The sequence below is a fragment of the Megascapheus bottae genome, chromosome 31 (assembly GCF_031878675.1).
Source record: "Megascapheus bottae isolate mThoBot1 chromosome 31, mThoBot2.hap1, whole genome shotgun sequence".
Lineage (NCBI taxonomy): Eukaryota > Metazoa > Chordata > Mammalia > Rodentia > Geomyidae > Megascapheus > Megascapheus bottae.
The window spans coordinates 3,549,915-3,560,712 of NC_143539.1; the positions used below are offsets into that span (position 1 = coordinate 3,549,915).

Below are 10,798 nucleotides of genomic sequence, written 5' to 3' on the forward strand. Positions count from 1 at the left end.
ATGATTGAGGTCCAAGGCTGTGAGACTCTTCTCCCCACGGAACCACCCAAAACAAAAAAATGCCGGGAGTGAAGCTGTGGATCCAGTGGTAGAGCGCCAGGCTTGAGCATAAAGGCGCAGGGACAGTGCTCAGGCCTCTGAGTTCAAACCCCAGGATTGGTCCCCATGAAGGGCAGATGGAGGGCACAGGAGACCGAGGCCCAGAGCCCCTCTCACGTTGCCTCTGCTGTCCCCAGTGGGTGGCCGCATGGACTTTGAGGACTGTGTGGAGTTGATGACACCCAAGCTGCTGGCAGAGACAGCCGGCATGATGGGCGTCCAGGAGATGCGGGATGCCTTCAAGGAGGTGAGCAGGCATGTGTGCAGGCATGTGAGTGCGTGTGCTGCGTGTGTGTACACAGGTGTGTGGGGTGTAGGAGTGCACGCGTCTGTGTGCACGCACACGTGTGCGTCACCACGCCCCACCTCTCCTAGCGCTTGGCCACTGCTATTGGTTTGTTTTGTGTGCTGGCCCTGGAGCTTGAACTCGGGGCCGCCTCTGCCGCTGCTCCTAGCCCAGCCCTTTGGCCTGTGTCCAGTTCGACGCCAACGGAGACGGGGAGATCACGCTGGGGGAGCTGCAGCAGGCCATGCAGAGGCTGCTGGGGGAGAAGCTGACCCCCCGAGAGATCGCCGAGGTGGTCCGGGAGGCCGACATTAACGGCGACGGCACCGTGGACTTCGAAGGTGATCTCAGGGTGAAATGACCCAGAATTCACTTGTAACTCCCGTGTCATGTCACAAGTCACCCAGTCCCTGTGTGTGTGGGGGGGGGAGCATGCGAGTGCATGTGCACCTGTCCTGGGGCTCAAACTCTTGTCCTGGGCGCTGTCCCCAAGCTCATCAGCTCAAGGCCGGTGCTCTACCACTGAGCCACAGCACCACTTCTGGTTTTCTAGTGATTAATTGGAGCTAAGAGTCTCACAGTCTTCAGTGCCCAGGCTGGCTTTGAACCTTGATCCTCAGATCTCAGCCTCCTGAGTAGCTAGCATGACAGGCTGGAGACACCAGGCCCCATCCTTGTTTTTTGTTTTTTTTTCTCCAAGTGAGCCTTCAGGGTTGGGAGGCAGCTTTGAGAAGCACTTTCTGCGTGGGTCCCTGGCCCTAACATTCTTGGGTTTTGTGCAAGGAAGCACCCCCACCCCACCTTGCCTGTCCCCCGCGCCCTGCCTCACCTGCAGAGTTTGTGAAGATGATGTCCCGCTGAAGAGCTCCCAGAAGCCCCCTCTCTTAAGCAGTGTGACAAGCAGGCTGAGGGAGGACCCCAAAGATGGGGGAGGGGGAGGGGCCTGGCGGTAGTGTGGACTGAGGTGAGATTGTAAGCAGGTGCTTGTGGCCAGGATTGGATGCCGAGGGAGAGAGTGTGCATGGAATATATGGAAGGTCCTGAAGGACCAGAGCCGTCCCCCAACTTCTAAAGTGCGATGGTGTCTTTCCTTCCTCATCCTAAACCCCACACATGCCCCAGCTGCTTGGAGGTTGGCGCGGAAGGAGGCCGTGTGGGGAACTTTGGGGCAATTTGCCCCCGACACTTCCATCACACAGTCTGCCCTTCTCTTGCCAGCTTCAACCTCTGATCCCCCAGGTTCTGTCGTGGTAGGAGTGGAGTGGGGGCCACATAGGCCACAGATCCGGCAGTGGGAATCTAGACACGCTGGGGTGTGGCAGGGCAGGTGGACAGTGCTCCACTGGGGATAGTGGTTCCAGCCTGTAGTCCCAGCGGCTCGGGAGGCAGGGAAAGGACGATCGTGAGGTGAAACCAGCCCTGGCAAAGGTAGCAAAACTCTCTCCAAAACAAAACAAACCCAAAAGGGAAAGGGCTGGGAGCGTGGCTGCAGCACCGGGGCGTTTTCCTAGCTGTGTGGGAGACCCCGGGGTCTCAGCACTCAGCACAGTGTCCTGGGGGGAGGGGTGTCCAAGGTCATCACACTGCCTTCCAGGAATAAATCCGTTTTTCCCTTTTGACCTCCACATCATCTTGGTGTGAGATATGGTGGGCGGGGGCTGGATTAAATCACAGCCTGGATTATAAAGGTTTAGAGCAAGCTGATCCCGGGGCATGAATTCTCTACAAATATCACGAGAGAGACACACACACCATACGGAGGCAGGCAGAGAATGCCGGACAGATGGATAAACAGAGACAGAGATTGACAGATGGAGACAGAGACAGAGAGAGGAGGGAGGGAGGGAGGGAGGGTCTCTCTCCCTCCTCTGGGGTGGGCCCCAGCCTGTCCTTCTGTCCATCCAGCAGGGAGGCTACAGCCTCCACCTCTGCCATCCTGGTATGGCCACTTGGACAGCCTCCTGGCCTCTGGCCTCCCAGGGCCGTGGAAGGAGAGAAATCACACAGGAGCTTCTCTGTCTCCACTCGGGTCCAGGTTCACGCGTGGAGATGGGGGCACACATGCTCGATGCTTACTTATTTATTCATCTGTGACCTGCTTAGGTGCTGACCATGCTCTACCCCAGGTCAGGCTTCTTCTTCCCGAACCCTGCAGCGTCCATGCTGCCCCTAGGCCGGGTCTTCTTCAAGGAAGCAGCGAGGTGGACACAGGGGTGGGGCAGGAGCTGTTTTCTGGGTGTCAGTGCCCTGTTTCCCTCTGCTCTTCTCAGAAGACCCGGTGATGCCATATGGTGACAACCGGGTGTTTCTAAAGGTGACCATCTAGGCCCAGAAGGCACAGGTGCCAGTCCCGGGGCGGGGGGGCAGCCTTCTCCCAAGACTGGCTTCTGTCTGAAAGAACAACCAGGAGCCAGGCTTCAATTAGAAATAAAAAGTGACACTTAGCGTGGCATCATGGCTCGTGCCTGTCATCCCAGCTACTCAGGAGGCTGAGATTTGTGGTTCAAAACCAGCCCAGGCAGGAAAACCCAGAGACTCTTATCTCCCATGGACCAACTAAAAGCCAAAAGTGGAAATGTGGCTCAAGTGGTAGAGCGACTGCCTTGAGTGTACATGCATATATATATATATATATATATATATATATATATATATATATATATATATACACACACACACACACACACACACACACACACACATATATATATATATATATATATATATATATAGCAAGTGAGACCTGGAGTTCAAGCCCCAGCCTCAGCACAAAAACAAAACAAAAACAAAACTTTCCCTTTACCTCATCTCTCCCCTTGCCAGTGAAGTCCCAATTCCCTATGGCTTCCCTCCCACCTTGGCCACTTAAGTGCTGGGATTACAGGCACGGGCCATGGTACCTGTCTTAGCAATTAACCTCCCCGCCCCTCTTTCATCTCAGCTGTTCATCAGGTTGGACCCCGCCTGCCTCCTCCTAATCTCCAATCTTCCCCACCCCGCACCCCTCACCTTCCAGGCTGCTCGGGGCCCACTGGGGGTCAGCAGTACACCCACGTGTGGTCCTGGTCGTAGTTGTAGGATGTGGCACACCAAAGGCGCTTCTGTTTCGACCCTATCTTGGTGCAGTTAAAATAATTCTTGTTTTTATAGTTGAACGGAAAGTGGCAGGGGAAGCCCGGCGATAAGGCAGAAATTCCTTCGGGGAGAGAAGAAGGAGAAGGGGACAGGATGAAGGCCATTAAGCAGCAAAGAGGGGTCAGGACCCTCACATCTCAGCTCCTGAGTAGCTGGGTGACAGGTGTGAGACCCCAGCACCTGGCGATGCCTCGTGTGTGTGATATTGTATTTTCACCTGCAGCTCAAGCCAATCCTAGTCATGCCCCCCCCCCCCCCCCGTGAGCCCCGAGTCCGAGTCTAGAGTCCAGGCTGTGCCCAGGTCCCCGGCGCCCCTCCCTGGGCCCCCAGCCCCGAGCCCCGATTACTGGTGTCGGCGCAGACGCTCCACTTGCCGTCCTGGTCCATGTTCTCGGTGGTCGGGCACCAGAGCTTGCTGTCCTCGTTCTCGATGCACTCGGAGACCACGCTGTTTCTGTAGGTGGAGGGGAAGATGCAGGGCCTGCTGAAGGAGTTGCCGCCGTACTCTGCGAACGACCAGGGGAGGCCGCGTCAGGAGGAGGGGACGGGCCTGGCGGCCTCGCGTGCGCGCATGGGTGTGCGTGTGTTGCGTGTGTGTGTGTGCGTGTGTGTGTGGTGCGTGTGTGTGCATGTGTGTGTGCATGTGTGTGCGTGTGTGTGCATGTGCATGCGTGTGTGTGTTCGTGTGTGCGTGTGCGTGTGTGCTGGTGTGCGGGGGTGTGCGGGTGTGTGCGCGCGTGTGTGCGTGCGTGTGCGTGTGTGTCGTGTGCATGCGTGTGTGTGTTCGTGTGTGCGTGTGCGTGTGTGCTGGTGTGCGGGTGTGTGCGGGTGTGTGCGTGCGTGTGTGCGTGCGTGTGCATGTGTGTCGTGTGCATGCGTGTGTGTGTTCGTGTGTGCGTGCGCATGTGTGCGTGTGTGTGTGCGTGTGTGCATGCTCATGTGTGCGTGCGCATGTGCGTGTGTGTGTGTTCGTGTGTGCGTGTGCATGTGTGCGCATGTGTTTGTGTGTGTGTGTGTGTGTGTGTGTGTGTGTGTGTGTGTGCCTGCGCATGCGCGCGCCCGTGGGTGCCAATGCCGGGGCTTGAACTCGCGGCCGGGGCGCCGTCTTTGAGCTGGCGAGCCCCTGGGCCACAGCGCCACTTCCAGCTTCCTGGTGCTCACTGGAGATGGCGGTCTCGCGGATTTTCCTGCCCGGGCTGGCTTCGAACCGCCATCAACACTTCCCCGTCCTGGCTCCTGAGGCTGCGGGATTCGCAGTACTTACGCCGGCTCCTCCTGGGTGCTTAATGCCGGCCCCGCGGTCCCCACGCACCGACCCCGGTGCTTACCGTTGGTCTCGCAGTACTTCCACTGGTGCCTCTGGTCGAAGCTGGAGGTGACGGAGCACCAGGCCCTCCGCATCAGGCTCCCTTCAAACGTGCAGCTGTCATATGGCTTCCCGCGGAAGACGAAGGGGAAGATGCAGCGCGGGTAATCTGTGCCGGGCGGGGCGGGGCTCGGCCTCGGGACTCAGACTGCCTTCGCAGGCCCCGCCCCACCCACAAGCCCCGCCCACACCTGCAAGGCCCTGCTCCACCCACAGGCCCCGCCCATACACGCAAGGCCCCGCCCACACCCGCGAGGCCCCGCCCATGGCAAGGCACTGCCCACACCCGCAAGGTGACGCCACAGGCCACAGGCACGCCCCACCCCCAAGGCTTGTGTCAGTTCTACAGGCCCCGCCCACACCCGCAAGGCCCCGCCCGCGTCGAGGCCCCGCCCGCGTCGAGGCCCCGCCTCCGAAGACCCCGCCCCTCAGCCGCAAGGCCTCGCCCCTCCCAGGCCCCACCCACACAACAGGCCTCGCCCACACCGACAAGGCCCCGCACACATCCGCAAGGCCCTGCTCCACCCACATGCCCCGCCCACACCCCCAAGGCCCCGCCCAGGCCACGGGCCCCGTCCGCAAACAAGGCCCCGCCCAGGCAAGGCTGCACCCACACCCGCAAGGTCATGCCACAGGCCACAGGCACACCCCACCCCCAAGGCTTGTATCAGCTCCACAGGCCCCGCCCACACCCGGAAGGCCCCGCCCACGTCAAGGCCCCAACTCTGCAGGCTCTGCCCCTCAGCCGCAAGGCCCCTCCCCTCACAGGCCTCGCCCACACCGGCAAGGCACCACCCACATCGATACAGGCCCCTCCCACGCCAAGGCCCGCCCACATCCACAGGGTCCCGCTCCACCCACAGGCCCCGCCCACACCGACAAGACCCTGCCCACACCAAGGCCCCCGCCCACACCCGCAAGTTCACGCTACAGTCCTCGCCCCAGGCCACAGGCACGCCCCGCCCCAAGGCTTGTCTCACTTCCACAGGTCACGCCCACACCTGCAAAGGACTTGCCCCACGCCACAGGCACGCCCCACCCCCAAGGCTTGTGTCAGTTCCACAGGCCCCGCCCACACCCTCAAGGCCCCACCCACACCTGCAAGGCCCCGCCCACGCCAGCAGTCACGTCACAAGCCGGCCCATACCCGCAAAGGCCACGCCCACGCCCCAGGCACGCCCCACCTCCAAGGCCAGACTCAGGTCCACAGGCCACGCCCACACCTCACTCAGGGCCTCATTTCTCTCCCCTTTTCCATTCAAGGCTGGCGCTCCACCACGGAAGCCACAGCTGAGAGTCTCACCGACTTTCCTTCCCCGGGATGGCATCGCGCCTCCATCCTCCGACCTCAGCCTCCTGAGTGGCTGAGATGACTGGCCTGAGCCACAGACGCCCCTTCTGTATTCGCACTCAGTGCTCCATGGAGCATGGCTCCTGCTCACACTGGGAAACCCTGCTTTCCCTGCAGGCCGTGGGGGACCCAGCCGGGGAGGTCCCGGTGTCCTGGTACGAGCCCACTCACCTTCCACCGTGCAGTACTTCCACCTGCCATCGTACACCGCCCTGGTGGAGCACCACGGGAAGAAGCTATTGGTCTGGATGCAGGTGAAGAAGGCGGAGCCCTTGTAGATGAAGGGGAAGATGCAGGTCTCCTGCTTCTCTGAAACACAGGAGGGGGCGGGGGCTGAGGGCCACAGTCACCAGCCATTCCCCATTTGCCCACCTCCAGAGCCAATCCTCCAGCTCTTTGTTTATTCCCATTAGAGTCAGGAGAAAGTCTCCCTTTTACCCAACCTAGCCAGGAGAGAGATCTCCCCACAGCTAGAATGACAGGCAAATGTCACCAAATCTTTAATCATCATCATCATCATCATCATCATCATCATAATAGGAATCAAAAGAGCTGGGGGGTTGGCTCAAGGGTAGAGGCTCAAGGCCCTAGATCTAGGTTATACTATCATTCATCTGTCTGTATCTATCTATCTAATCACCAGGGATCTAGCTCACTCCTTCCCCCTGAAAAGGTTTAGATTTGGGTCAAGAGTGTTGAGAAAAACCTTCGTATACCATGAGAGTCACTAACTGATGTCTCTGGCCCCCCCACCCCAGTTTCTTGGTGTGGAATGACATCACCCACATGACTGACATGGGTGCAGGACATGTGGGAAGTCCCCCCACTCTGGCACCTCCTTCCCCCTCTGGCACCTCCAATACGAGCCCCCATGGACTTGAGTTCCCAATATGGTGGGTTCCTCTGCCAGTTCACCACCTGCTCTGCCTGCAGGCCAGCTGTGGGTTGTGTGACCACGTGAGGCCAGGGGAGGGCTAGCAGAGAGAGGAGAGGTCAGACCTCCCTCTCCGCCTAACCAATGAGCCAGCACAATTAAGAGCCCCCAAATAGCGAGGCACTGGTGCCCACAGCTGCAGTTCCAGCCTCCGGAGACTCCCATGTGAGGACCGCAGTTGGAAGCCAGCGCAGGCAGGAAACTCTTTAAAGACATCTCCAATGAACCACCAAAAAGCTGGAAGTGGAGCTGTGGGTCAGCACCTAGGCCCTGAGTTCGAGCCCCAGGACAGGCATTAAAAAAAAAAAATCTTAAATAACCCAGTGTTTCCCACCCCTGGGTCTCAAACATGTGGCTGCTTTCATGCTTGGCCTCCTACTCTTCACTTCTCTTTGACCTTAGTATGCATGCCCCCTTGACCTTGGTCCTGCTTGTGCCCTGCCTTCGTGTGGCTGAGTCTGCATCCACACACCTCGTGCTTACAGCATGACTTGACCCGGATCTCAGATCCTGGTGTATAAACCACAGTGGTGGCGGAGGGGGGTCGTGGGAATCTGAGGTTTCTCCAACCTCTGTGCACCCAGAGATTTTGATGGGCACAGTTGCAGTTTTCCCACCTTCCAGACTGCCTCCCCCACTCTCCTACTCACCGCCACCAGCCTGGTAGATGTGGAGAAGGAAGGCCGTCCACCCCAGCACATAGCTGCAGTGCTGCATCCTCGCTGCCTCTGCCCAATACACTGAGGGAACAATGAAGCTTTGCTTTGTCATGTTCCATTTCTTTGCCACTACCTTCCGGGGTTCTATCCAAGACAACTAAAAAGTATTTTTTTTGCAGGACACATACGTTATGGCATGTCTATGTATAATATCTGTGCATACATATGATAATATATAATATATTATGGATGGATTAGAAAGTTGGATGGCTGAATAGATGGAAATTTGGATGAATGGAGGATGGGTGGGTAGATGGTAAATGGTTGATGGATGAATGGATAGATGATGGATGAATGGGTGGATGGCTGAATAGATGGAAGGTTGGATAGACGGATGGATGGTGGGTGGTGGATGGATGGGTGGATGGAAAGAAGATTGGGTGGCTGAATAGATAGAAAGTTGGATGGATAGATGATGGATGGGTAGATGGGATAGATGGTTGATGGATGGATGGGAAGGTGGGATAGATGGTTGATGGATGGATGGATGGATGGATGGGTGATGAGTGATGGGTGGATGGATAATGAGTGGATGGGTAGATGGATGAGGAGTGGATGGATGGATGGGTGATGGGTGGGAGGGTGGGTGGACAGTTGAGTGGATGGAAGATAGGTAGATATAAGGCTTCATCGATGGCTATCTGGAGGGATGGGTGGAGGAGTGATTGACAGGTAGGTTGATAAAGGCTGGACTGGAGAGTAAGAGTGAAGAACATACTTACACATGGAAGAGGCTGCCAAGAAGCAACCGTGTTTAGAAAAGTCCAGAATACAATAACAAACAATCACTAAGGTAGAGAAGAGAATCAACACAATTTCAAAATACATTTATTTTTGCCAATCCTAGGCTTGAACTCAGGGCCTGAGCACCGTCCTTGGGCTTTCTCAAGGCTAGAGCTCCAGCACTTGAGCTACAGCCGTATCTCTGGCTTTTTCTATATATGTGGTACCGAGGCATCAAACCTGGGTCTTTGTGCATGCTAGGCAAGCACTCTACCACTAGGCAAAACTCCCGGCCCCTGGGTGTTTTGTTTTGTTTTTGTTTTTGCTGGTTAGTTTAGACATGAGTCGAGCAGACTTTTTTGTGCCCAGGCTGACCTTGAACCACCATCTTGCAGACCCTCCCCCTCCCAGTGGCTAGGATTACTGATGTAAGTTGGTGACACCCTGCTCATCGATCTTTTAGAAGTAACATTTGTATCTGAGAGAACATGTGTGACAGTTGTCATAGGATCTGGTTTGGTTTTGTTTTTTAATCATTTTCTTGTGTGATATCACACCCATGTCTGCCTGTCATGCTCCCCAAGGCCACAGCTCCCCTTTTATCAACCAACAATGTACTACTGTGTACGTGGGCCAGGTGCCAGCCCCAGTCAACCCCAGGCTCAGGGCACAGGGTGCTCAGGCGCTTAGATGTCCCTACTCTCAAGATAACTTGGGCCTCGCCCCAGTGTTCCAGACATGGCTGCCTGGCTGGCCTGCTAATTGCCTGGAACCGCCCCCAGAAGAGCTTCTGTGAACACCCAGGACTTGATCAGAATAATGACTAGTGTTCTCCACGCTCCCTCAGTATCACCTTTTTCATGCTTGCATAAATTCCCTGCATGGCACAAAGGCGCAAACAGGGAGGAGCATGGGAAGGAGGAGTGGGGAGCACGCTGTCTCCAAGAGGACGGAGGAGCAAATACAAAGGCCCTGAGTATGTGGAACCGCAGCTCATGTGCCATTCACTTCAAAGACCCATGCACCAAGAGCCGAGCAAGGCGGGGCAAGAGACACAAGCCATGAGTGGATTGACAGAAAACTTGGGCTGACTGATAAATCATTGTTAAAAAGCACGTTGAGAGGAAGGTCACGAAATAGATGAGACTGGATGTGACGCCAAGGACTCTGGGTTAGCGACTGTGCACTTCGGGAGCTTGGGACTCCATTGGGAACTCCAGGGAGCTCCACAAGGCTGGTTCCACCTGTAGACCACGCCTCCCTCAGGCCTCTGGCCTGGCCTGAGCACATGGCTCCAGCCTCTCCACAGCATCTCGGAGCTTCTGCTGAACACATCTGCCTCCTTCAGGTCCAATAACTTTGCACAACTGCCACTTCTGCCACATGAGCCCAATGACGCATACATGGTAGATAATAGATATATATCATGTAATATATAGTATATAAAACATATACTCCATCTATTCAGCCTTCCAACCTTCTATCCATCCATGCTGATCATCCACCATCCATCATCTATCATCCATCCATCATCCACCATCCACCATCCATCATCCACCATCCATCATCCATAATCCATTATCTATAATCCACCATCCATCATCCATCATCCACCAACCACCATTCATCATCCATCCACCATCCACCATCCATCCACCATCCATCATCCTCCATCCATCATCCATCCACCCATCATCCATCATCCCTCCATCATTCATCTATCATCCATCCATCATGCATCATCCATCATCCATCCACTATCCATCATTCCTCCATCATCCATCCACCATCCATCATCCATCATCCACCATCCACCATCCACCATCCACCATCCATCATCCACCATCCATCCACCATCCATCATCCATCATCCACCATCCATCCACCATCCATCATCCATCATCCACCATCCATCATCCATCATCCACCATCCATCATCCACCATCCACCATCCATCATCCACCATCCATCCACCATCCATCATCCATCATCCACCATCCATCCACCATCCATCATCCATCATCCACCATCCATCCACCATCCATCATCCATCATCCACCATCCATCACACATCTTCCACCATCCACCATCCATCATCCATCATCCACCATCCATCATCCATCATCCACCATCCATCATCCACCATCCACCATCCACCATCCATCACACATCTTCCACCATCCAC

The 10,798-nt window shown here is 56.1% G+C and overlaps 2 protein-coding genes across 4 annotated transcripts in view; one reads left to right on the top strand and one right to left on the bottom strand.

Moving 5' to 3' along the window:
* LOC150043623 (calcium-binding protein 5-like) overlaps window positions 1–1,246 on the top strand; it is a 50,011-nt gene extending 48,765 nt beyond the window's left edge. For all 3 annotated transcript variants that reach the window (XM_090322070.1, XM_090322071.1, XM_090322072.1), the window contains 3 exons: window positions 237–346; window positions 579–726; window positions 1,221–1,246. In XM_090322070.1, coding sequence (XP_090178196.1) covers window positions 237–346; window positions 579–726; window positions 1,221–1,246 — 284 coding nt within the window. The remainder of the gene's footprint in view (window positions 1–236; window positions 347–578; window positions 727–1,220) is intronic.
* A 2,154-nt stretch (window positions 1,247–3,400) lies between these two features.
* Elspbp1 (epididymal sperm binding protein 1) lies at window positions 3,401–7,888 on the bottom strand. The gene is made up of 5 exons (XM_090322297.1): window positions 7,822–7,888; window positions 6,409–6,570; window positions 4,849–4,995; window positions 3,868–4,026; window positions 3,401–3,581 (listed from the first exon to the last, which is right to left on the bottom strand). Exons 1-5 carry the CDS (start codon window positions 7,886–7,888, stop codon window positions 3,424–3,426), a joined length of 693 nt encoding a protein of 230 aa, XP_090178423.1. The 3' UTR covers window positions 3,401–3,423.
* Window positions 7,889–10,798: the final 2,910 nt, after the last annotated feature.